At 38.7% G+C, this 27,244-nt stretch overlaps 1 protein-coding gene across 1 annotated transcript in view; it reads left to right on the top strand.

Annotated features, from left to right (window-relative positions):
- GLI3 (GLI family zinc finger 3) overlaps positions 1 to 27,244 on the top strand; it is a 290,930-nt gene that overhangs the window by 218,335 nt on the left and 45,351 nt on the right. Inside the window, exons 8-10 of the mRNA XM_054564330.1 lie at positions 2,422 to 2,635; positions 4,322 to 4,435; positions 5,901 to 6,041. Coding sequence (XP_054420305.1) covers positions 2,422 to 2,635; positions 4,322 to 4,435; positions 5,901 to 6,041 — 469 coding nt within the window. The remainder of the gene's footprint in view (positions 1 to 2,421; positions 2,636 to 4,321; positions 4,436 to 5,900; positions 6,042 to 27,244) is intronic.

Here is a 27,244-nt window from a genome sequence, read left to right as displayed (position 1 = left end):
GGAGCCAGCAACAGCACCAGCCCTTCTTGGTTGACCCCAGGCCTCTCTATATGTGCCTCGCAGAGAGGGAATTTCTGTTGCTGACTTCTTATGAAGAAGCAGTGACATCTCTATGCTTTCTATATGTTCTCTATGCTTTGGAATCAGTTGACATGGGTTTTGGAAAGTGTTTATTCTTGTCGCCTGGTTTTACCAGCTAGAAAGCAGCCCAGCAAAGGGACGTTGCTCAAACATGCTCTAAGCTTTCCAGCCCCTTTCAGTGTTGTTTGGAGTCAGAAAAAATGGACCTCAGAATGATAACTGCAGCAGGAATGCTGGACCTGGCTTTTGTCTTCTCTCTTCTTACATCTTTTTAAAAGTAAAACTGTACTTACCCTGTCCAGCTACTAACATTTTAAAATTAGTTATACATGAAACTGAGGGCATTTTCTGCTTTGTGAAATGTGTTTTTAATGGTCTTGATTCTTAATTAGGTCCTGATTTTTTGAGTCCCCAAGTATTCTGCCTTCTAGAATTAGAATGTATGTGACCATAGGGGCCCCCTTCCCAAGCCCGCTGGATCATGGGGGCACAGGAAACCCTGGGGAAGTTTGTGGAGGTTCCTGCAAAGACTGTGTCACATCGTAAATGTATGTGTAGAGGGATCTTTTGTTTTTTGTGTTTTTAATGAATAGAGTAAGGTAGTTACACTTAGTAATACCCATTCACCAAAAGGAAAAGGGGAGGGTGTTAAATCATTGTGTTTTTTTTTTTTTTTTTTTTTGATGAATGGCTTGTACACTGAAAAATAAATTGGACAAACTGGCATAGAGCTCAGTGAACATGAAATCAGCTATTAGAAGAAAGCTTGTGAACAAATTCTGAGGCAGATATGCATCTTTTGATTAACGCCCTATCAATCATCCACACAGCTACCTTCTCTAAGTCTCGCTGTAATCATTCATGGTTGCTTTTGGAAACACTAGCAGAAACTATAGTGCTGCAGAAACAGAATAGTATACTGATTTCTCCCTAACTTAATGTGAACAATGACTGTTTTCAACATGTCTCTGCTTTCTTTTATTAAGGAAATACAATACAGAATGAAAGGGGAGTTCCTCCAAGCCTGATGAAATTCTCCTGGGGTATTCTTAATGATATTCAGTCTTAAATGGGCAGACTATTGTAATGTGAGGTTCTCTGTAGGAATAATAGTAATGTAATCCATTGAAGTCGCCTTTTACGGATTGTAGTCAAATAGGCAAAATTTGGAGTACATTAGAAAAGAGCATATCTTCAGAATTATTACTTAAAGTTGTTGAAATTGTTTGAATTTTGTTACTATAATTATTATATTCTCAGTTAAAGTGCTTAACAGCAATAGTAATTAACCCACCAGATTGTAAATTTGCATGAATTCTGCCTTTGACATTAGAAAAAGTCCTGATTCTGTGTATTGCACAGCAGGATGGAGGAAATACATATATATTTTTTCAGATTATTTTTAAGAAAGAAATTTTCATAAATGCATTAATAGTTTTCCATGCATTTTTAAGCCATTGGTAGATTCCTCAAGGGCACTGCATTCTTTTAAGAGGATTTGATTCCTGAACTTTGCTAGCACAAAGGATAATTTGGAACTGCCTACTAGTTGAGATATCTTTAGGTGATAATGCAGTTTCTGAACTTACTGTAGCCTGGGAAATCCTGTGGCATAATGAAGTAGTGACAGTCATTAGCATGTATAATGGTCTTTAATAGACATTTAAGGCTCTTTAACTGGAAGAGGAAGCTGTACTCTCCCATTGGAATATTCCTCCATCAAAGCCCATTGATCACCGATTTCACCCAGGAGAGGTTAATCCATCAGCTTCTGTAACCAGACGGTACTGATGGAAATTCTTTAGGTGGCATTCTGGATGAACCAGGCTTTCCATCTTTACAAACAAATGAGTGATATGACAAGCATGGTGTTCAAAACACATTTAACCAATTGATTTTCTTTCCTCTTGTAATAAGATCTGGAGACATATGAAAGTGCACAGTGTAAGCCAAGATTAAAGGAATTGCTCCATGCACAGGAACATATGGGATTGAAAGCCAATAAAAGTACTATAAAGCTTGTAGTCACCCATTTTCTTTTTTTATATATAAAGTTTGTTATTGCAATAAATAGCTGTTACTGAGCCAATGCCTTTTGTTTCATTTTGCTGAATCTTATTTTAGGTCTGCGTATGTGTGTACATGTGTGTTTAGTCATTTTTTTCTTGGAAGTTCTCAAGATGTTTGTCAATTATTGTTTTTACCTTCTAATTTAAACAGACAGACCTGATATGATTTAGGCCGGTAAAACTAGGTATAAAGGTTCAAACACAGGGTGTTGCACTACTGTCTGTGTTCCATGTAAATGATGGGTTCCTGCTCTTTATTTCCCCCATGCAGCCCTGCCTTGAGTTTCACCTACCCTTCTGCACCTGTGTCTCTCCATGTGCATCAACAAATCTTAAGCAGACAGCAGAGCTTAGGCTCGGCCTTTGGACACAGCCCTCCTCTCATCCATCCTGCCCCAACATTTCCAACACAGAGGCCTATTCCGGGGATCCCTACAGTTCTGAACCCTGTCCAGGTCAGCTCTGGCCCTTCTGAGTCCTCACAGGTGAGAGAGACAGCTCAATAAACTGGTCAGTCTTGGTGATCGTACAGAAGAGCCATGCTACTGTGCCAGCTCTTCATTGGCACAGTTCCCTGGCATTCTCAGGACTTTGTTTTCCCTTTTTTTGTTTTTTTTTGTTTTATTTTGTTTCATCCAAGTGATGCTTATTGAACATTTACTTTGTAAAATTTTGCAATAATACTAATAATATAAAAAGGACAAATATATTCCCAAGAGTCATTGGTAATAACTAAGTTACTTGCTAGAGGTAGGACTATCCTTTGGCAAAATTGGGGTGAAGTGGGATGGCTTTCAGTGCTCTTTGTTTCCTTTTTTTTCTGGGCATATTTCTCTTTCAGTTCCTTCCTTCTCAGCTCTCTTCTGCTTTCTCAGACCTTATCTTTCCTAGAGGAATGTGAGAGGAAAGACTAATCCACCCTATGACAATGTTTCTCAGCTCTTACTCATGTGAATACCATGAAGGTGGGCAGGGTGGGAAGAGTGCTCCCAGAGAATCTGACATCATTCTTCCTGATGAGTGGCATCCTGAGTGGCATCTGGGCATTTATGGCTTTGATGCAGACATGGTTGAGAACCAAATGGTCTTCCAGCTTTCCCCCTCACATAATTTTGAAAAAATTGTTTCACTTTGCATATGTTAAAATTGACATCAAAAATGTTTTAACTTAAGTTTAAGCAGCTTCAAATCATGTTATTTTTCTACATATTACAAATCTTGATTATTTTAAAATAAGGCAAATAAATTTTTATGTGAGTCCAATGAACTGAACACTGTGGGATTTGTTACCTATCTACTATTATCCATTTGCAATTAGAAATTTTGCATTATTCTTTTTCTTCCTTGAACTCCTATATCTATTCTGTTTCACATAATATTTTTTTACCCCATTCTCCCGAGGAATCACATTGTTGCCATGTCCATGAGTCCTATTTCCATTTTGGTCTATCCCTCACCACACTGGCTAGCTGTCACCTGCTCTCCCCCGTGAGTCTACCCCACTCGCCTTGTCTCCGGACTTTCATGGTGTATGCAGCCTGTCTTCTGAACCCAGGGCTGTCATCTTCAGTTGATGAATATGCTATGTATGTGCTCCTCAATATACAGCAGCTTCTTCCACTAGAGTTATTTTATCCTTGGTAGAAAAGTGGGCTGCTTGAAAAGGCTTCATTCTGACCCAGTGCCGTCTATACATCTATTCAATAGGAATGCATTCATGAATGTGTTGCTCTTATTTGGTCACAGTCCACTGGTGCTTAGAATTGTGTGATACTTCAGAGTAAGAATAAAACTGGTTCCTATCTCCACACTGATCATGCTCAGAGAAGAACCTGGATGCTCTAATTAAAGAACTTTGCAAACAGTTCATGTTGGTTTCCTTCCTACCTCACAATTTTGTTCTTTTAAATACTCTGTTGGAACTTACTAAATCCCAGGCCCCCTGGTCTATTCTACTAGCTTTTAAAAGTAAAGGGAGTTTATACTCATGAGGTAAAAACAAGGAGTTGCCTCATGAATATATTTCCTGTTACCATTGTATTGGAACATTATCAGACTCATTGCTCTAGTGCCAAACAAACCTGCTTTTCTCATGTTGCATGATGTAGCAGTGGTCCTGCTCATTGATCAAAACCTAAGTTTGTCTCTATTTCCTCAACTGTGACTGACAGAACAAGCCCACAAGTGAGTCTGCAGTGAGCAGTACTGGTGACCTGATGCACAACAAACGATCCAAGATCAAACCTGATGAAGACCTCCCCAGCCCAGGGCCACGGGTTCAGCAGGTGAGGTGCCCGGGCTCTGCACATGACAAAAGACCAGTTAACAGAGTTTGACTCAGTTTGTTTTTCTAGCTCAGAAGTAAACACAAAAGAATTCAGGAAGTTGTGTGGAATATAAACTGTGGTTCATAGAATAAGAGGCTGGATTTATTTGTCCTGACTATCTATGTAACCAGGCTTCAGTACTTAGCCCCAATCATGAGCTTAAATTGTGAGCTCCTGGCTCTAAGCCTGAGCTGGGTAGAGCTAGTGATGTTTCCTGTACTAATAATGTTTTTATTTTTATTCTTATTTTGCCACTTCTTACTTTCCAGGAGAGCCTGGAGAACAGGGAGGGATCAAGGCACAACTAACCTATCCTGAGGCACTAATATTCCAGACCTTTACCCAAAGTCCTGAAAGGACAAGTTTAAAAATTCCATTTAGATTGTTTTAAGCCTCAGTTTAAAGATGTGTATATTATCATAATACCATCTCCTAGGGTCCCTGTGCCTGATACAGGAAAGAGGTCAGTGAATATTAATTTCCAGGAATAAGAGTTGAACAAGAGTTTGGACATTCACAGAATCTGCTTCAGCCCAAACCTCAGACAGCTTTAGCCCAAATGTCCATTTTAGTGAAAATGTTGAAGATGGAATGAATGAGTGTCACAGGTTCTGAAATTCATCCTTCCTTCTATATTTTGCTAGTCAACAACCTTGCTAGTTACACCTAAATGCTTGTATACAGTTTTTGTCATCTAGCCTTAGATTAGAGCTCAAATCTACACGTCTGTCTCCCAGAATTCTAGAAATCCATTGCATTTAAATTGCCACAAAGCTGGTTCAGAAGACTAGGAAAGACTGTACTCTCCCCTCCCAACCTCACCAAGCTTTAGATACCATTGTTCTTACGCAGAGTGTGTCATTGGACATGGTGGTGTTTAACCAAAAAGACAATATCCCTATAAAATCCACAAAGTGCCTCTTACAGACTCCAACAGCAAAGAAAACAGAATTAGAATTATTGGTAATTATTTCCCTAGATTCCAAAATATGAGAATAAAAACATTAATATACTGAAAGAATCTAACCAAAAGAGAAAGACCTTTTTTTTTTTTTTTTAAGTAAAGACGACATGACCTGGTTTAAGTGCTTCTCTTGTGGGATAACATTTTAGATTAGTTTTTTTTTTTTTTCCACTTTTGTATTCGAAGACAGCAGAGTTTGGCCTCAACTTCTTATCATTATGGTTTGGACTATTGTCTTTAATCATAAGTTAGTAGTCTCTGAAGATGTGTTTGATATATATGAAAAAACACACACAAGTGATTCCATATTCTTCCATTCACAAAACGCATTTGATAGACCTGGACTCTATATGATCTTCACTGAAAAATTGCATCAAGTGAAAAACATCTCTTCTTATCTTTCCTCCCATTGTGTCTTTTTTTTCCCTCTCTTCCCTCCCCTCATCCACTGTCTATCAGGAACAGCCAGAAGTAACCACCCTGGTGAAGGAGGAAGGGGACAAAGATGAAAGCAAGCAAGAGCCTGAAGTCATCTATGAGACAAACTGCCACTGGGAAGGCTGCACGCGGGAGTTTGACACCCAGGAGCAGCTGGTGCATGTAAGTGAAAGGGACTCGGGAACTGGGCTTTACAACTATGTGACATTTCTACGGGATCAGCTTCCCTTACCCTGTGCTGAGTCAAGTTTCGTAGCTCACAGCGTTACAAACTAGAGAGGCCTTTATGACTTTCTGAGAATAAAGAGAACTCTGAGCCACTGTGCTTGACCTGTTCAGTCAGCTAAAGCTTAGTGTAAAATTCAATAAAGTCTTCAATAGAGAGTGTAATGACTCTGATCCTGTAAGTCAGAGAACACTATTTTGAGTTAGTAGCTTTGATGGTTATTGAGTAATAATAGTAAACTGAACATGAATTATTATTAACCTTTTAACCAAGTTTGAGTCTCCTTTCCAAGAATAACAGCAGAAACTACTGTAATGGGAGATTCCTTTTTTTTTCTTCTACCTTCCTCTCCCAAAGCTTCAGGAATCTCCCTTTGTTTGATGCAGCAATTAGTACTCTGTGTGAGATAGGTAGATGCTTGGGGCAAACCATTAACACATTTTCTTGACTTGAAGCCAACTCTTACAGGGTTAATAACTTTTGGAAAAAAACAATATGTATTGTAAAAATGTTTAATGATGTCCATTTTTCAAAATTGCAGCATGGTCAGATTGAGAACCACACCTTTTTTGTCATACCAGGTTCAGAAGTCTTTTCCTTTACTTCCCTGTGTATTGTTTCAAGTAATATAGCACTCCCCATCCCATGTACTTATACCTGATTAGTCCTATGTCTTTTACCTGTGTTTCGTTTTATTTGGCATTTTCTCTCAGGCCAGTAAAGCCTCCATGGCAAATGGGACAAGCAACTGAAATGGAAGGGCATTTAGATGATTAAGAAAAAGAAAAAGGTAGCCCACACACTCTGGTACAGAAGGGCAGGGTCCTATTAAGGCATTAAGGATGGTTTGCAAAGTGTGGCAGTTTCATAAGCTTTTAATGTGATAGAAAATCTGAAAGAGCAGCTTTTGTTGTGACAACTCCCCATATGCATACTCATTCTCTTTTCTTTTCTAGTAACTTTTTATTTTTAGATTATCCATATTTCTTGATAACTCTTCTCCATTTAAACACTAAAATTATAAAATTCCTCATGCATCCCACATGTTTTATAGGCTGCATGAGCCTTTGAAGTGTGTCTGCTGAAACTTGGCTCATCCTGTATAATACATTTCACACATTGCAGTCACATTATACTGTTAAATATATGATTTGCTGGCTTTAAGATTTGTTACATACAGAATGTTTTGAGGATTTAACATTACCTCAGCAGGGTTTTCCTCTCCTGTTTCTTTTTTAATCGTGTCTCTTTGTAATGGGATAGAAAAAATTACAGATTTCTCAACACAGCAAGAAACTAGAAAATCAGATGGTTTTAATTAAGATATATTTCCAAATTTTTCCATGAACTTAATTTATTTTTTTTCCTCTATAATTTTTGCAAGTGTTATTTTTAAGCCAAGCCTGACTTAATGGCCCTTTTACTCTTGCTGGCTGTTTTAATGGAAACCACAGACATTGTCATACTAAAAGGGAGAAAAAGGTTTTGAAATTTTATTTTAATGTAGAGAAATATTCCCAAAGAGCAGAGAATGATACGAATACACTGAATACACTGAGTGTACAGTGAGTATACAACATAAGTGAGAATGTTGTTTGTGTAACAACTGCCATCATAACCGAGATGTTGGCAGTGCTTGTTGAAATGTCCTTCTGAGAAATGATGCAACCTCATTGCACCTTTCTGTGGATAAGTCGTCGTAGTTCCCAAGAAGTGTGGTGACTATGGTTCAGCCATTATCAAATGAGGAATTAAATAGGAGTTTACATTTAAATAAGTCTACATTTAAAGGGAATTGTGCTTTTCATTAGAGGCCAGATTTGAAGTAACATTTTTGGGTTGTGGCAATAAGTTAACCTTTTTGCCGCCTACTGAACATGAAAGCCTTTAAAAAACAGGGAATGTTGCAGTTTTTTATACTTAATCTTAGTGGCGAAAGGTTATAGGCAGGATGTTCTTTATTTTAATAGAGAGATTTCAGTAGTTTTAAGGTACGGTGTTTAAACCTTCAATGTTTTGATAGTTTTATCTGTTATCTGTTTTATTGTGATCATATGAATGGATACAGTGGATTTTTAAAAAATTCAAATAGCTGAAAGAAATTTATGTCAGAAATAGAAGGAAATATAATATATTACCTCTAGAATATTAATTTTACTCTGAGATAAATTATATTAGTAAATAAACTTAGTTAAGTAAATTAAAAATTGTAACTTACAACATAAAGATACTAGTTTATATCATTTATTTGCTATATTTTTACTTGTTATCTGAAGTGTGTTTGAAAATTCCAAATTTGTGCACTTAAACAGATTTTACTTTGCATGATTTACTTCATACTCATGGGTGTATCTGGTAGCATTTTCAGTGGCCTGATATAGAACAGATGCTTTATTTTTTGTTGATTGAATGAATAGGTACTTCAAGTCTACCTGATTTCCTTGGTGGTAGATGGAAATAACATCACTTGCAAAAACCACTATTTTTAGGGGCAGAAGGAAGCATTAACTGCTTTTGTTCTTACGACTTTCGTTGGAGAGAGGACATTGTGTGAATTAGTTGAATTTTCATGGTACATGCAACCAAGATGCAAGGTGTTAAACCATTTTGATGCTGTGCCTTATTTATAGCCATGACCCATTCTTTTTCCCCATCTTACAGTTAATAGAAAGATTCATGATTCTTCATGGTTGTCTATCTAGTGTCTGACAGTCCCGACTGCCTGCTAAAGCAAGTCACTATCTATAATTGATATCCTTCTGTGGAATAGGGTGCTGGCTGCAATTGAAGGGCTTTGCTGAAAGCTCTTAAATCCTGACAAGTTCTCCCCTTGTTCTGGTTCAGTCACTGAGCTACACAGTCGGAATTCCAGAGTCATTTGAGCTTGGTACCAAAGGGAGACATGTGTTTCGCATTAGCAAATCACAAAGTTGAAGAGGAGAATTAGGGAACTGGCTTACTCTGCCCACCAGGTAGTCTCATTTCCAGTGTAATGCACTCCATGTTCTCTTGAAAAGATTACCTTGTCCCATTACTGTCCCGACAGATGTGCTAAATATTGCCTTGCCCTTCTCTTTTCCTTTATTTTGAGGCCCTGTCCTTCCCCAACTTTGTTTATTCTAGGTTTTCTGTGGGGCCTTTATCTCAGGATATTAATTAATTTCTCTTCCCAGCCAGATAATTATAATTGGGCCTAGTTACTCTCTAGGTAGTATTAAATCTGTCATAAGTTTACTTCTATGCCCAGAAGCCAAGAATATAGATGTATATTTTTGTTAACCAGGTTTTTGTTGTACTTTGTCCCTTTCTTGGTGTCAGTTAAAATAGAAGGCAACAAGAGGGTAAGGATACATAGAACTAAAGTTAATTAATTTAAAGTGCCTTTTATTAAGACTGCATTTATTATTGATTTGTCAAGATGAAAGTGCTTTCTCTTCCCTTGACATCCGAAAACACATGTTCTAACATCTCAAAATAAGTTGGAAAATCCATATATTTTCTTCATTTCTAAATTAATTATACCCTCTTTTTTGTTGTGCATTATATAATACAAAAATCATGATTCTTAAATTTAAATTTGTAGAATATTGACTCTCAAAGTATTGTTTCTGTTTTTTGTTTAATTCAGCTTTGGTTATTAAGTAAAAACAACTCAAGTCTGTCTTCTGGCCTGGCTTCTCACACAGGTGTAAGGGCTTTTGAATCCTTTGTATGTCCCTCGTGTGTTAATTTTGTCCTAGAAGTCTGTTCCATCTTTGGCTTTTGGATGACCAAATGTCTGAAATTTGCACAGCACACAGCACACAGCACACATTAGTCTCAGGTTCTTGGAAACTGGCACGCTTTGTTTCTTAATGACACTGTGTATATACCACAGGTGTTTTGAGAGGCTTTTTAAAAAGAGGAAAGGGAATAAACATGAAGAAAGTGTACCTCATTGTGGGTCACCACTGCTGAGGGGCTAATTATACTTGAAAACATGACTGCAGGGATCTGAAAGAATAAAAATTGTATAATCACCATGCCTAATGGCCACCTGTTTGCTGCATCACTGCAGTTCATTACCCTCTATTTCAACAATTTAACCCTCTGTATTGGCTTAAGAAATAACACATAGAGTATTCTCTCCAAAGGGCCTTAAAAGATCAAATTATCTTTAAACAGTTTTATTCACTGCCCCATCTCTAGCAAAATGACCTTGGCAAGTGCACTGTGGAGGGCTGTTGTATCATGCTAGTGGGGCTGGATGGCAGAGAATGTGAGTTGTGGCATTTCAGTCTGTGAGCTCCTTCCTCAACTTGTATCTTTTAAGCATGATGTCAAAATTCACCATTTTGTACAGTGATTAACCACCTACTTGGATTTTAAATGCTTTAATATGCTCCAAATTTTGATCTCTAAACATGTGCTGAAGTTTCCTTTATTGAAAGAATACAATTATAATCACCTTTGTTGCCATTTGAAACAAATTCTATACATTGGCAGCATGAAAATGAAGGTCTTTCTTTTTAATATCATAGGGATTTAGATGTAAAGAAAACACATGTAATCTGTGAAGAATTGATGCATCTATAGAAACACGGGGAGGAGTTAGGCTGCGGTGAAGACATTATTTTCATATTAATACCATGATCCTAAATTTGCATTTTAAATGTTTTTCATCTAATTTTGATCTCTTTGCTGGAGTTGCATTGTATATCCTTACCTAAGAGAAAATTGAGTTTAAGATGTGATGGGGTCTTAGATATGAGTCCAAAATTAGTTTTATGTTCACATAAAATATAAAACAAATGAGTGGAGATTTTGATCTTATTTTTTCTACATGGAGTTACTAGTTAATTTAGTTACTGTAATTATTTGGAAATATTGCATGTAAAATGTAGACTAAGAAATACCAACTTCAAAGCCATCCTTTGACAATTGTGCCTCCAGGGTCACATTAAAAAAAAAAACAACTTACTGACTAAATTGCACCTTCAGAAATTTTTCTCATAAAGGCACTCAGGAGATTAGACTGAATAAGGGGCTGGGAGGGCTGTGTGGTTCACCAGTAAAAGCCTCCCAGGGCCACGGGAATTGTGAGTGGCAGCCCCATCTCTGCTCTGACCCTGAGGATAACCTCCTTGAAACTGTTTGACCCTTTAGAATGTTATTTTCTCACTTATCATACTGTGAAACAGGTTTGAAAATAAATGCCATCCCCAGTGTCCAAGGCCAAACAGAGATCACATGCAGCAGGCCTAATGAGAAACAGACAGAGGGTCTAAGAGAAGTGACTTTGTTTCATGTATTAGTGTTTTGCAGTGTGAGTGGGGAAGGGAAGGGGAGAGGCACTATTGGATTTTGCGGCTTTTGCATGTTAGCTGTAAGGCTTATTTCATATTCATTGTTGCTGAACTGGGACATACACCTACCTGAAGCAAAGACCTCATTCTTTTCCCCAGTCTGTCTGATTGATGGGACTTGGCCAAGAATTTTGTCTCCTTGATCATCAGTTTTAATAAAAGCAAGCAAAAGATTTCAATTAGATAATCCTTAGGACAGGAAGGGTAAACACATTTCATCTAAGTGCCAGCTTATTGGCTGGTCATTGCCAGGAATTCTGTGCTTAGTTCTCCCTCCATTTTAGTCATGGAGGTAGGGGTGCAGAGGTGCAGCCTGTAATGGGTGGCTGCTTCCAGGTGGGGTTTTGGAGGAGGAAGATACTTATCATCTCTTTTCCAGGGTCTAATCCAACCCTGTGGATTAAGTGCCCTCCAGAATAATTGTGGTTAATTTTTCTAGGGCATGGTATATTAAGTACTTGGGTAATTATTATTAAAACGTTCCCTTTACTAATGTGCCTTAACTCCTGAATGAAGAATAACAAATCAATATTTTGAATAATGAACTAGTACAGAGTAATTAATGTCTTAGTTCCTTAAATTTGCTTAGCCATTTTATACTGCTGAAATGTTTCACTGTATGGTATCCCTTCAAATATTTCATCAAAATCTTCATCCAAGTAACTGTTTCTGCTATTTGGGGAGGATTTTTTCTATCAAAAACTTATTATTTGGCTCTGAATTATGCTCTAGGTGAGCTTTTGGATTCTGCTTTTGGATATTAATTAATTAGTCCACTAGGATAGTCTCTATGGACACACTATACAAGAGGGACTAGGCTGTGTACCTCATTGAAATATAGCTGGCTATAACAGATCTTGCCAGCATGATGTGTTCTCTTGTTTATTAGGAAAAATATGAGCTGACAACATACCAGCCGTTATCTCAACAAGTACCCACTGCTCCAACTTGGTGGTGTGCACATAGCAGCAGGACTTAGACACGGTCTTCTTGGACTGGTCATTCCTATTGAGAGGGGAAACAAAGAAACATAAAAGCATACTGAACAATAGGAGACAGGACATAATGAAATCAGAATTGTGTAGTTGATATAATAGGGTCTCAGAAGAGGGAAAAGTGTTTCGGAGGTACCCAAGAAGATTTTTGGGAAACAGGTGGGAAATATAGTTGAGGTCAAAAGCAAAGTGCATGAGAGCCAGTTTTTGAGGCAGGATGATAATGATGATGGTGGTGGTGGGGATGGTGGGGATGGGGATGGGGATGGTGATGGTAATGGTTTTGTAAGAAGAAATAGCCCCCAATCTGAAAGAATACTGTGGCTTACCGCTGTTCTCCTTCAATGACAGTACCATATGTGTTTTAAAGCTGACAGACCTGAGTTCAAGGCATACTCTTCACCCTACACATGTCAATATCCCTGTATGTGAAACAAAGATATTAATAGTACTTCATAAAGTGATTGGAGGGATTAGCTAAAAACTTATACTCAGTTATTCTTATAAAAGTGAAAAGCTTAAGAATATTTACAAGTTGCCAGGTCCATGCATGTTGCCTATAAAAACAAGGCTTAGGTTGGTATTCCTGCAGTGTTGGGGCTGGCATGTCACCCTTAAATTAATAATTACATAAAGATACGGACTAGTCCCCTGGTTCATGAAGCCCTGGAGAGGTTCCTGAGTTCGTTGTTTTTGCTTCAGATACTTCTCACACTGGCTTCATGAAAACCAGAGCCTCATCCTGTGATATACTCTGTTGTCCTGACATCTTTCTGAAAGTTTTCCTTGGTGACCACTCTAAACCAAGGCTTCTCAACCTGGGCACACTGGGCAAATAAAATTTTTAAAGATTTTATTTATTTATTTTTAGAAAGAGGGGAAGGGAAGGAGAAAGGGAGAGAAACATCAGTGTGTGGTTGCCTCTTGACTGTCCCTTACCAGGGACCTGGCCCACAACCCAGGCATGTACCGTGACTGGGAATCAAACCAGCAACGCTTTGGTGTGCAGGCTGATGCTCAGTCCACTGAGCCACACCAGCTGGAGCTGGGCAAAGAAATATTTATTGTGGAGGCTGTCCATTGTAGGACAATTGCAACTGAACAGAAACGGGGGTTAGGCTGGCTGTCTACAGAAAAGCCAAACTCATGAGGCAGATGCTGGCGCAAAAGAAAAGTTTTATTTAGATGCTGTGTGTGACCTGGGAGAATAGCAGAATGGGAACCTCAAAGACTGTCTCCTCTTTCCTCCATGGAAAAAGTCCAACTGTCCTCAGCAAGGCCAAGACAAAAGCCAGTGTCCAGAGTTAATGCTCTGTTTTAATGTACACTCCTTCGGAGTCTGCAGGCGACCACTAAACAGTCTTATTCCCCACTTAGATATCCTAGCTTTTTCCTGGTTGCTGTCCATTTCAGGCCTCCTCCTGGAGCCTGCATGTGAAGCTTACATGGCCATGGGCATGCACCTCCTGGTGCTGCATGGGAGCATTGGTCACATGCTCCCGGGAGAGAGAAAGCACACGAATGCATGGGCAAGAGCATCACCAGTTTGGGGTGGGGAGAGAGACCCCATTCTGGAGGCCATGGGCCACATGACTGCCACGTGGCCATGGAGAGAAGAGCAAGTACACTGTGTGAGTGCAGGTCATGAGTAAAATAGAGAGAGACAGCTTCTTTGTTACCCTGGGATTATATTGGCTTGGGCTTGGGATAGACCTGGTGCTTTCTCAAAATGACCAATCAACTTCCCAAACTTTCCTTTGCTTCAGGTGGGACAACCTCCCAACCAACCCCTTCTATCCCCAGACTAGACTGACAGTCTTCTTTGTTTAGAACCTCCCCATGTGCCATTTTAATTTCTAAGGTGTTTGTGCCTGCCTTCCTGTGGTTCCACCCCAGGAAGTACTGGAGGTTGAGAGGGAGGGGGAGGCAGGCACAAGAGCCATAAAAGTTAAAATGGCACATTTTTTTCTGTTCAATTATCTTGCTAGCTTTTCACGCACTCAGTGTAAGAACCTCCCCCTGCCCCCGCCACTTCCATCATGGCTGATGGGGGTGACTCCCTGGTGCTCCCACTGACTATTTTATAGTAACGCTTATTAGAGGCATTGGTGACCTCTGCCCATTAGATGCCAGGGGTGCCCTCCTCATTATGACAACCAAAAATATCTCCACACATCATCAAATGTCCCCTGATGGGCAAAATTGCCCTAGTTCTGCCCATACCTTTCCTCTTGCAGTGTGCGGGGCGGGGCGGCCAGGGGGGGCGGAAATCAATGAAAACAAGAAAGTATATTTGTTATTAAAGATAAATTTTCTCTTAAATATAGAGTGTTTAGCTTTAAAATAAAATATGACCTCATTAAATAGTCTTTAGCAAAATGTTCCTTAATATATATATGTAGGTGGTATTTCTATATGCATGTGAGTATGTATGTGTATGGGGGTACATGCTTGTGTGTGTGTGTGTGTGTGTGTGTGTGTGTGTGAGAGAGAGAGAGAGAGAGAGAGAGAGAATCGGCAGAGCTTAATTTTAAAACCACATTTGCAAAGGTTAGGCACTTAGTTGTTCTCAATGAGGCCTATTATCAGCCAGGCCCTTAGTCTTGGTGGAAAAATTCCATCATTTTTTTTTTTTGGCAGACCAAGGGAAGTCATTCAGGCTTCAGCTTCTGAGATCATGGCCAGCATGACTGGAGATCAGACTCCTGCTTTGACATAAAACAGAGCTCTAGGAACAACAAGCAATTTTCCATGGAAGGACTTTATGAAGATTTCAGGGACACTTAAGCTTTTCTGAAATTAGCTAAATACTGTCATAGATGATTTTTTTCATTTTTAGAACAATTAATGTTGGCATAAGAAGAGAACTGTAAGTGGCATATCCTCAAAAGAGTAAGCCACTCCCCACCCAACCCCCACCCAAGTACCAGGAAAACTAGCATTAATCAATGTTTGGGTTGTGGAGAGAGCATTGGATGGTGTTGGAGATGTGTCTTTTATTCTCATATCTGCCAATAGCTGTTTCTGACTTTGATTAAGTTTCCCTACCACTTCAGTGTTTAAATTTATTGTTTGTGAGGATGGAATGACATCATGGAAGTGCTTTATAAATACTACAGCATTATTCAAGTATGAGGAAGAGTGGACTCCAGAAGGAGTAGTACTAATAAACCTAATTAATTGAAAAATGTAGAGATGAAGGAGACTTCTCATCAAAATTTAAAAAGGATACATAAATATGTCTTTGATACACCTGTGTGTAATCTTATATCCTACAACACACCATCACCGCCTTTGGCCATTACACAAATTGCAAGCAAAGTGTTGGAAGGAAAAACCTGTGTGTCATTATTTATGGACTTGGGCTTGGAGCTAGTGGGGAGAACAAAACCTGAAAAACGATGTTTTGTGTATGTCCTTTTTAGTAAGGGGAACATACAAGACAGGCTGTTGAGTAAGATACAGTCAGACTGTTGCGAGGACTAAAGATGTACAGGCGTAGATGTGAGAAAACAGGAAAAGTGAAGGTACAGAGAAGGAATGAGAGAAAGGTCTTAATGGAGATTGCATTTGAACATGATGCTTAAAGAACAGGTGGATTTATTAGTAAATAGGGTGTGATTTATTAGTAAATAGGGAAACACCACTACAGGGAGATGCTGGGACTACCATATGGAAAAGAAAGCAATTAGGAAATAATGGATGCAGAAAGTATAGGAAAATTGTATCTATCACAATAGCTAAAATAATGAAAGGCTAGCATTTTTTATACTTTTGGGGGGTTAGAAATATAATTGCAAAATGATTTATTCTAAGCTTTTGGGTTTAAGTGGTAAATAATACAGTTACGGTAGAACCAAAACATTTTGGAAGGTGGAAGGTAGTGGAAAGTAAGATTAAAAAGTAGAGTAGCACTGTTTCCTGGGCATCCTGAATGATAGACTAGGAGTCTGACTTATATTCCAGATGGAGTAAGGAGAATCAAATATTTCTGATGAGAGGAACACTGAGCCAGCATGTGCATTAGAAAGATGGGACCTGAGGTTTGCAAAGCCCCTGAAGCTGTAAGTACCAGGTATTGAAGAGGGCAGGGATGAAGTGAAGTGTAAGGCAAGACGTGAGACTCCATAGTAGAAATTACTTAAAAAAATAATCGGGAGGATAGTTTGTAGATGTTTCACAACTACAGTTTTCACAATTTTCATGTGTATACTGTAGATATTGTTCAGAAAACATTCAGAAGGTTTTGGGTGGCCAACTGAGGGGATCTTGTGTGTGTGTGGCTCAGGCTCATTATGTAAGGGTCCTAAGGTTCTATTGTCTCCCTTCAAAATAGAGTGATCAGGCTTGTTGGGAGAATGGTCTCTGATGACTTATGGAAGATGCCTGCCCAGAGCCAGTCAAGTTTTTAAAACCCCATTAGAAGTGGTTTTTTATGATTATTATCATTTTTTATTGTTTGTGTGTGTGCCTATGTTCTAGTTATGAATACATAATCTCAAGTTATGAAAATGTCTTCCTAATCAGGAAAACAAAACTGCACAGCTCTCCTCTGTCAGTGAGGTAGTTGTTCTCTTTTCATACCTGGCCCCATTAGTCCCTTCACTTACCTGCAGGGACTTCCTGTTTCTTTGTATGCTACGTCCTCAGCACAAGTAATGTGTACCAAGGAGCCGAGACTCTCTTCATGACAGGGGAAAAAGCCCTGGTTCATGAAGAGTAGGTCTTTCTGGTGGCTTATCCTGGAGGAAGCGAAAGTTCTTGAACCTTCCTCCCCTGTGCATCTTGGTGAGAGATGGCACAGTTCCCAGTGCAAGATAAAGCAGTCTACTACAAATGAAACGCAGCACTCACTGTGTTCTGCTTGTGTTTAGCAGAGATAAACTTCATTGCAGTCTCAGTACTGAGACATTTGACTTCTGGCAGCAGCTTTAATTGCTAAAATGCAGGGTTTTGTTTGTGGGGGTTTTTTTTATCAAGCAAGGATTATTCTCATTATCAATCTACAGCATCTTATTTCAAGATGAAAAGCCTTTATGGAATTAAAGATGCCAATTTTTATACAAAGGTTTTTGGTGACTGACAACTCAAAGAGAAAGTATGATTTATTAGCCTATAATGGCTCACCCTGAGTGATGGTCTAGGTTCTACTGATTTGTGAAATTGCTTAAAGTGAACTGCCTTTTTATGCCACTGAAGCCCAAAGTTACTCAAATAAATGTAGAGTCTACATTACATGATATGTTATGGGAGATGAAAAAAAGAAAAGGTAGGGGGAGGAAAAAGGTGGCTTCTAAAATCCATCTTGGTGGTACCTTTTACAGTAGTTTGGCTGATAAGCCAGTGGAGAAAAGATTAATAACAAGGCTTGTCGCTATCAGTACCTACTTGTCGATCCTCTGTAACAGGGCTGTCTGTTCAGCATGGAAATTATTGATTAAATAAAAATTGCTATTAGATTGTGATGTGATCCATAATCACAAACAATGGTAGACATTTCTCTTTTAGATCCTTGGCCATGCATCAAGTTGTTTCTTTTTTTTTTTTTTTACGGCTGTAATTTATATTGCACTGACACTTGAGCTCATTAGGTTTATCCTTTCTGCTTGGAGGCAGGGAACACAAGCAAGAACAGTGCAGACTGCGGGGGCGGCAGGGGGCAGGAGATTAAAGGTCAGGTGCCTGGCCGCTTCATTCACTTGAGTGCTGCAGTATTTTCTTTTTAATGTGGGGAAAAATGTGCATAACATAAAATTTATAATTTTATTTTATTTTTTTATCTTTATTAAGGTATAATTGATGAGTAAAATTGTATATGTTTGAAGTATACAATGTGATGATTTGATTACACATTGTGAGATGGTTAATACCATCAAGATAATTAACCCATCCATTACCTTAACCATTTTTGGTGTGTGTAGTGAGAACACTTAAGGACTCTTAGCAAATTTCAAGTATATAATACAGTATTATTAACCATAGTCAGTATGCTATACACAAATCCTCAGAACTTACTCAACTTATAACTGAAAATTTGTACCCTTTGACTGACATTACTGTTTCCCTCACCCCCCAGGCCCTGGCAACCACCACACTGCATACTGTTTCTATGAGTTCAACATTTCTTTCTTTCTTTCTTTCTGTGTTCCTTCCTTCCTTCCTTCCTTCCTTCCTTCCTTCCTTCCTTCCTTCCTTCCTTCCTTCCTTCCTTCCTTCCTTCCTTCCTTCTCTCTCTCTTTCTCTCTTTCTCTCTTTCTTTCTCTCTTTCTCTCTTTCTCTCTTTCTCTCTTTCTCTCTTTCTCTCTTTCTCTCTTTCTCTCTTTCTTTCTTTCTTTCTTTCTTTCTTTCTTTCTTTCTTTCTTTCTTTCTTTCTCTCTCTCTGTCTCTCTCTCTCCCCTTCCCTTCCCTTTTTAAGATTCCATATACAAGTAATACCATACAATTTTTGTCTTTCTCTGACTTATCTCGCTATGCATAATCCCCTCTAGATTCATTCATATTGTCACAAATAGCAGGATTTTTTTCTTTTTGTGGCTGAATAATATTCTATTATCTGTCTGTCTGTCTATCTATCTATCTGTCTGTCTCACATTTTCTTTATTCATTCATCTGTGGATGGACACTTAGGTGGTTTCCTTATCTCGGCTATTATAAATTATTCTGCAGTGAACATGATAGTGCACATACCTCTTTGAGATACTTACTTCATTTCCTTCGGATATATACCCAGAAGTAGGATTGTTGGCTCATATGGTAGTTCTATTTTTAATTTGTAGAGGAACATCCATAGTGGCTGTACCATTATACATTCTCACCAATGGTACACAAGTGTTCCCTTTTCTCTATATCCTAGCCAACATTTATTACTTGTTTTTATTTTGTTTTTTTGTCATCCTTGTAGGTCTGATAATGAGGTATCTCATAATGGTTTTGGCTTGCATTTCCCTGATGATTATTGCTGTTGGGCACCTTTTCATGTACCTGTTGGCCATTTGTATGTCTTCTTTGAAAAAAATGTTTATTCAGATCCTTTGTCCATCTTGAAATCAGATGATTTTTTTTGCTATTGTCTTGTATGAATTCCTTACATATTTTGTATATTAACTCCTTATCGAATATGTGATGTGCAAATATTTTCTCCCATTCTGTAGTTGCCTTTTAATTTTGTTATTGGTTTCCTTTGCTGGGAAGAAGCTTTGTTGTCTGATGTAGTCCCTTTGTATATTTTCCATTTTGTTGCCTGTGCCTTTGGTATCATATCAAAAAAAAATTATTGTCAAGACCTATTGTCAAGGAGCTTTATCTTTATGTTTAGTTTGAGGAGTTTTACAGTTTCATGTCTTTAATTCATTTTGAGCTAATATTGTCTATATCTCTGGAAAGTGCATTGGAATTTTGACAGGGATTGCTTTGAATCTGTAGGTCACTTTGAATAATATGGATGTTTTAATAATATTAAGTCTTCCAGTCCAAAAACATAGACCGTTTCAATTTATTTGTGTCTTCACCTTTTTTTCATTAATATCTTATCATTTTCAGTGTACAGATCTTTAACTTCCTTGGTTAAATTTAGTCCTAGGTATTTTATTTTTGATGCTATGGTAAATTGGATTGCTTTTTTCTATTTTTCTTTCAGATAGTTCATTGTTAGTGTATTGAAACATCAATTTTTTCATGTTGATTTTATATCCTGAAACTTTACTATATTTGTTTATTAGTTCTAACAGTTTCTTGGTGGAGTATACACACACACACACACACACACGTAAACATGTATGAACATGTATATATATAATCATATCATCTGCAAACAAATAATTTTTCTTCTTTTTTTTCAATTTGGATGCCTTTTATTTCTTTTTCTTGACTGATTGCTCTGGCTATGACTTCCAGTACTATATTGAATAGAAATGGCAAGAGTGAGTATATTTTAAAGTGTGTACAAGTCAGTGCCATTTAGCACAGTCACAATTTTGTGTAACAATCACCACTGCAGAATACCAGAACATTTTTATCACTCCAAAAGAAGACTGTACCTGTTAAGCAATCACTTTATTTTCTTCTCCACAGCCCCTGAAAGACATTAATCTGCTTTCTTTTTCTATGGATTATTTGCCTCTTCTGGACATTTCATATAAATGGATCATATAATAAATGACCTTTTGTGTCTGGCTTTTTTCACTTAGCACAGTATTTTCAAGGTTCATTCATGTTGAGGCATGTCTCAGTGCTTCATTCCTTTTTATGGACAACTATAGAATATTTCATTTTATACCTCATTTTGTTTATCCCTTGACGTTTTGATGGGCATTTGGATTGTTTCTACCAGTAAGTCTATTGTGTTATTATAAACTTTTGTGTGCAATTTTTTTGTTTGAACTCTTAAATTTTTTTGTGACTATTTTGAGGAGTGGAATTTCAGGGTCATATGGTAATTCTACATTTAATTTATTTGAGAAACTGCTAAACCTATGGCAGGTTCTAAACTGTCTCATATAGCTCTCTGTTTTGTCTGGGGCCTTATCTCTAACCTCAGCAGCCCCTTGAAGTACTCACCACCTGCTTTCCCTGAACTTCACCTCCTTCCCTGGACTGCAGCACAGACTGGCTCTCTGGGTGCTTCTCTACTGAGTGCCTTGTGGTGCTGCCGTCGATGGGCGCACAGACATCACTCATCAAGTAGCTCCATACATCCATCATTACCACTTTTTTCCCAAATGAGGTGGGACTATTTTGCACAAAATATTCAAAGCATTAGGTCAGGTGGGCTTAGATAAATAAAATAGACTGATAGGCTGACTGAATTTTATTTCTGAATGGTGAATCAGATGAATGGGGATGCTGTTCAGCATGAATGAACATAATCCCCTCATAGTATTGAGTTTGTGAATATTAGTTGTGATTGCTTCCCGTAGAATCTTAAAAATGACCCAACCTGCCTTTTTTTTTTTTAAACCAAGTACAGTGTGGTCAGTAAAGGGTAAGAAACTTACTTAAGGCCATTAAATTCGTTAGTGTGTTGCTTTGCTACTTATTAATTAGTTCACTCATACACAAACCATTTTACTTTAAATGGCTTGATGCAGATAGTGGTTTGGCTATTAGACTTCCTTAGCTATTAAATTTATGCATTCTATCATCCCCAACTTCACTCACTACACTCACTTCACTCCTTCCTCTAACACAGTCTCTCTCTGTCTGTCTGTCTCCCTCTCCATCCATTTCACTCTTAAAAGAGGAAGGTGCTTCAGGTTTGCTTTTTCCTGACATATTTACTGCAAGTTGGATACTCTTGAAAGTTTGTGTAACCCTTCAAACCCCTCCGTCAAAACAGAGGTGAGAGTCGGATGCTGGTCTAGGACTCAAACTAAAACTCATGTACTCATCCAGAACATGCATTTGTCTTTTACTTAGAGGATGAATAGTATTGATTATATGAAACATATGGTGGAAACAACACTGAGGGATGGCAGAACTTTTGGATCATGGCAAGCCTGGCTCCCCGCTCCCATCCCCCACTCCTGCTGTTATTTTCCTAGTTTCACTTTAAGCTATAATCCTTCAAATGGAGAGAGGAAAAAAATGAGTCTTTTCTGTAGGGTGGAAATAGCCAGCAGGACAGCTCCTCAATGCCTTATTTTGGCACAGCATCAGCTACAGAGGCACAAATCTGACCAAATATCCAAGTCTCCTGATGGGTCTGGTTAAAGAGCATGAGACTGTGCAGGGAAAACTACTGCAAGAGAATTGGGGTTCACTAAAGAAAGCCATTTTGATTGAGCAGTCATAAGTTCCCAAAGAAAGCACAGTGTGAAAAGTATAGGTCCTGATGGAATTCTTTGATTGTTAGATTTTAAATCATATGTATAGAAAATGGGAAGAAATACACGATGTGGAGATAAGAAAGAGGTGTGCCACAGACGTACTGATCTGATCCCCATCCAGTGCACTGGCTGGTGAACACTCTGGTGAGTACATAAGGGCTGTGGTAGAGGCTGGGAAAGGGGAGGCACATTCCCTGGAACTAATGATTTAGAGGTGACATGTGACAGTGAGAGTAAAACAGCTCACTTCCAAGTTTGTTTTCCTATTTTATGTTTATTTGAATGAACATTCACCTGGGATGTGGAATGGAGGGTGCAGCAATGATTCAAGTGATGCATTCAAAATGGGGAGAGCAGACAAAGGAAGGAAGAAGAGTGCCTGTCAACCAGTATGAGGATGAAAATCACAACTGGCAAAGGAGATCAGAGGCCAGTTGAGTGGCAACATCTTTCCAGTAGATAAGCTTCTCCCATCCAAGAGTACTGAGGTTCCTTACAAATGTAGCCACAAACCAATATCAGAAATTTTTGATCAATCATAAAAAAACGTATGGGGTGCTGGGAGATGGAAGATGGTAATGTCATTCTGCACTTTCAAAGGGAGCAAGAAAATGAATTCTGAATATCAGCAGGTGGAGAATGTGGAGTCAATTTTAGAGAAAAGTGTACTTTTATTGTTAAAAAGTTGTTGTCTTATTATAAGATGAAATAGTAATTACTGCTATCCCCTGGGCTCACCAGAAAGAATGGCATGCTAGACCAGGCCAATATTTTCTTTGAAATATCATTAGACTGGTTGATCAGGAAAATGTCATAAATATGTGTTGGGACTTAAGCAAAACATTTAATAAGCAACTTTGGCCAAGACAGCAGGTGATGGTTGTGTTAAATAGCGTTTAGGAGATGTCGTCATTGGATAGAAGTTAAGGGATGGCTGGACATCAGTCAAGGGAGCTGTTTCTAGAAACAGGCTGCTTGGCTTGGCCTCAGGCTGTGTTTTGCTCAACAGTTTGATGTTTGTTTCCTGGATAAAGTCACTGAGGGCAATTACCATCAAAGTTGTTTATGAGGAATTTTGAAATCTGGTTAATAACTGAGTCAGGGTCCTCAAGGATCTTAAGAAATCAAAATGCTAAAATAGTTCCAAGGAGATTAAAAATTATGATAATAGCATAGGGCCTTTAATTAACTATAAATTCACTTCTAGTAGGCACTGCGATTTGCCATCAAAACTAGCTAATGGGGTTCTCAAAAACAGAAACAGAAATCGCTATAGTATTATAGAATCATGCTCAAACTGTCTCTAGAAAATATCTCTGAGCCCAGCACTTCGTGTGCTGAAAATGTACTGATCCATCAGCATTGGATCAAGTGGGAAAAGATCCAAAAACAACTTATAAGTGATTGATAGAAGCAGGGAAGCTAAAATGCTACCCCAAGAGAGAGGGAGTACCCGAACTAAAATATTAGATATTTCAATTGGACACTACTTCAGAGCTTCCCGTAGGTTCGGAACTTAGGTGGATTCTTAGTACCTCTCAAACACAACAGAAATTCTTTTATACTACAGATGTTTCTTGAAGCCAGTTATATGCTCTATCAAAGAAGGGACAGATTGGCATTTGTTCTTAACTAAGAATAATTAATGAAATCATCTCGGTTTTACAGTTATACAACAGTTCTAACAGTCTAATTAGTCCAAGCTTTTTTTTCCTTATTTTAAAAAAATTGATTATAAAACATTATTGCTAATTAATAAAATGAATTAGACTGACACACCATTTGAAAGTGACTGTCTGAGCTCCTCAGATAACAAATGCAGGATAAGAATTTGGGGGTTTTGAGGCCAGAGATTTTCCTTGTTTGCTAGAACTCATTGTTAATCCAGAAACTTCTTGGATTTTTGTTTTTTCTCTCATTTTATTTTGGTATGATTAGTCCTGCTTTGGTTAATACATATGAAAGTTTCCCTTATAATTTTCTTTTGAAGTCAGTCTGTTTGCTGGGTACTTTTCAATCACATAATTTCAGATAAAAGCGTTAGTGCTAAGCTGATTGAGAGATGAATAATCAAATACTTATTGAATACTAGAAACAGAATTTTTTCCTCAAAAATGCTTCACTTCTCTCTGTGTTTCGACTGTGGATATGTGGTCAAAGTCTTTGCAATTTGAAGGATGGAAAACAGCCTGATTATTCAGTATTTGCATCATATTTTTTTTTCAGACTACTGTCCTTATTGGAGTAGTCCCCATACTGTTTTTGTATTTATTTCAAACACATAAAAGATTACATAATAAGCTTAAATGTTCTGCTCTTTCTCATCCTTTCTGTTATGTAGCAACCTACAGCTCTTGTTGGGTTCTCCCTCTTTTTATAGTTTTCTTTCTTAACCTCATGATGTTGAAAATTTATTTCACTCCATTCCCTGCATTCTGAGTAGAGCTTACATATCTGTGGTGATGGTCATTCCTAAATGGCTCTTCATTTTCCCCCTTTCTTTTGTGACTCACAAGATTAAAGTGACCTCTCACGTGAGGGAATGTCATGCCTTAAGTCATGGCTGAGCTCAGCACATTTGCTGGATCTTCATCTGTCACATGTGGATCTGGCAACACCTCTGTGCCCTGAGAAGTAATCTGGCAACATAACTATTTTTACCTTCAGTGTGCTTTTATCATAAGAAATTTCTGAAAAAAGTTAAGAAATTGAGATGAATAAAAAGAATCAATTAAAAATGATTTTTTAACCTTATATACTAAGAAAGTAGTTTATGAAATGCATTTACAATTGTTTCCTCAGCCTTACCCTTTAGGAACCTGTTGAGTGTCAGTAATGTCTCCCTTGAGGAGCCTGGGGGCTGTCTGCCTGGTCCACTTGAATGAATGGCTGGAAGTCTCTTTGGAACAGCACATTCCAGACTTGGGAATAAACCTAACTGACCCTAGCCTCCAAAATCTAGACATTCAGTTCCTATTGGGGTATTTTAGGCCTGCCCCCTAATCTCTGCAAGAGTACAGATGGCTTACATACTATTTTTCTAAATATTTAGAAGCTGAAAGCTCACAAACTGTTAAATAAAATATTTTATACTCGACCTTGTCTAAATATCTTTGTAACAACTGAGAAGGCCAGATTTAATAAAGAATTCTGAGTTTTCTGTCAGAATATGGCGGCCCAGGGATGGTTTCCTCCTAGCCCACTCCCTTCTCCTCCACTCTGGCACTGGAAGGGCTTGAAGACACCGTCTTGGGAGGCCAGGCCTGCCAATAGCCAGCCCTTTGCCCGGAGACACACATTCTAGGGACAGTGACATGGTTTGTCTTGAGAAGAAGTAACACCAAGAAGGGTCCTGTGTAGGCACTGGAAACTGGCTTAGAGTCTGTTTGGACAGGGAATTATAAAAGTCCAGGTTCTAGTGAGTCCAGAAGGGGGGTTGGCCTCCAGGTCTGACTCCTGTGACGGGAGGTGCACAGCTGGAAGAGGCTGGAACAAGACCCTCTAAAGCAGCGTTATTGAGTGTGATCTGTGGACCAGCTCCCATTTCACAGACTGCCACTGGTATGCAGTGAGATGAGAAGGCAGTGCCAAATGTAAACCAAAGCAACTTGTCCTTCAACAAGAAAGTCTTACCGCCCCCCGCCCACCAAAAAAAGTCATGTTGACTAAACTAAACCATGTCCTTAGTTGGTTTACCATCAGACGCAATTTTGTTTTTTTTTTTTTTTTGTCAGTGACTGGTGTTTTACGTAGCGCTCCTAGAAGCACTGGGCCCAGGCATAACCTTTCATGACGGAGTCTGAAGACAGAACTGCTCAGTGATCTTGGCTTCTGCTGGCCGCCCAGGTCCTTTCTGGGGTAAAGGTCTATGATATATCCTGTATTTTCCCTTCACTGGGTGCCTTACAGTTTCCCGTCTTCCCTGCTAAAACTCTATGAAAAGGTAGACTTTTGTTTCCTTCTCTCATTGAGTCTTCTCTGGGCGCCCCCCTGGGTCTTTGCTTGCGGGTGATGAGACCAGGTGTCATCACAGTGAGCCTGAAGACTCACCTGTATGAGTCACTGCCTGTCCTGAGCCTTCCCCCTAGGGCTGGTGGGGGATTTGATAACCTGCATTCTTAACAAGCCCCAAGATAATTCCTGTGATTGCAGAAAGCTGAGAACCTCTGCCCTCTCTGACTCCCTGGAGCAGGGTGTGCATTGGGCTAGTGCCTGGGGATGGGAGAACCATGTCCCCAGGTCGTATGACCTAGAGCTCCCATCCTTTATACATTTTATAAGTACAGGGGACTCTGAATTCTGGTTTAGAATCTGTTCCCTGTGTAATTGGCTAAACTCATTTTGTTACCTTCTGAGGGGTGACACATTCAAATGATTCAAATAAGTGGTAAAACAACCACAGTTGATCCTTGACAATGGAGGTGGAGTTAGGGGTACCAAACTGCACATAGTTGAAAATCCATGTATAACCTGACTTCCCTAAAATTTAAGTACCCTTAATACCTGTGGGGCATTGGTTCCAGGACCACACTCAGATACTAAAATCTGGGATGCTCAAGTTCCCTGTGTAAAATAATGTAGAACAATGCATGCAGTTGACCCCAGCCTCCATGGACCCCCAACCATAGATCGAAAATAGTGCAGTTATTTATTGAAATAAATATCTGCGTATAAGTTGACCCTCAGAATTCAAACCCATGTTCAAGGGTTAACTGGAGATCCTTAGTGATAAAAATATGCATCATTTCAACTAGGAGGCCATGCTGAACTCTGAGCTTTGAGAAGGAAGTGATATGAGTTATCTACTCCTTCCAAAACTGCCATTTTCCTCACCCTTTTCCCCTTTCCTTCCTTAACTCTTCTCACCTATTGGAGCTCCAGCTGACTTTGGACTTCAGAGACTAGAAATAACCAAAAGAAGAAGGAGAAATTGAACAGAAAGCTAGAAAGGTAGTAAAATAAATGTGTTTTGCCT

Source organism: Pteronotus mesoamericanus, unplaced genomic scaffold, assembly GCF_021234165.1.
Source record: "Pteronotus mesoamericanus isolate MK-2021 breed Mesoamerican mustached bat unplaced genomic scaffold, CSHL_Meso_final scaffold_85, whole genome shotgun sequence".
NCBI lineage: Eukaryota > Metazoa > Chordata > Mammalia > Chiroptera > Mormoopidae > Pteronotus > Pteronotus mesoamericanus.
The sequence above is the reverse complement of the archived record's forward strand: the minus strand, read 5'-3'. Positions and strand labels throughout refer to the sequence as shown.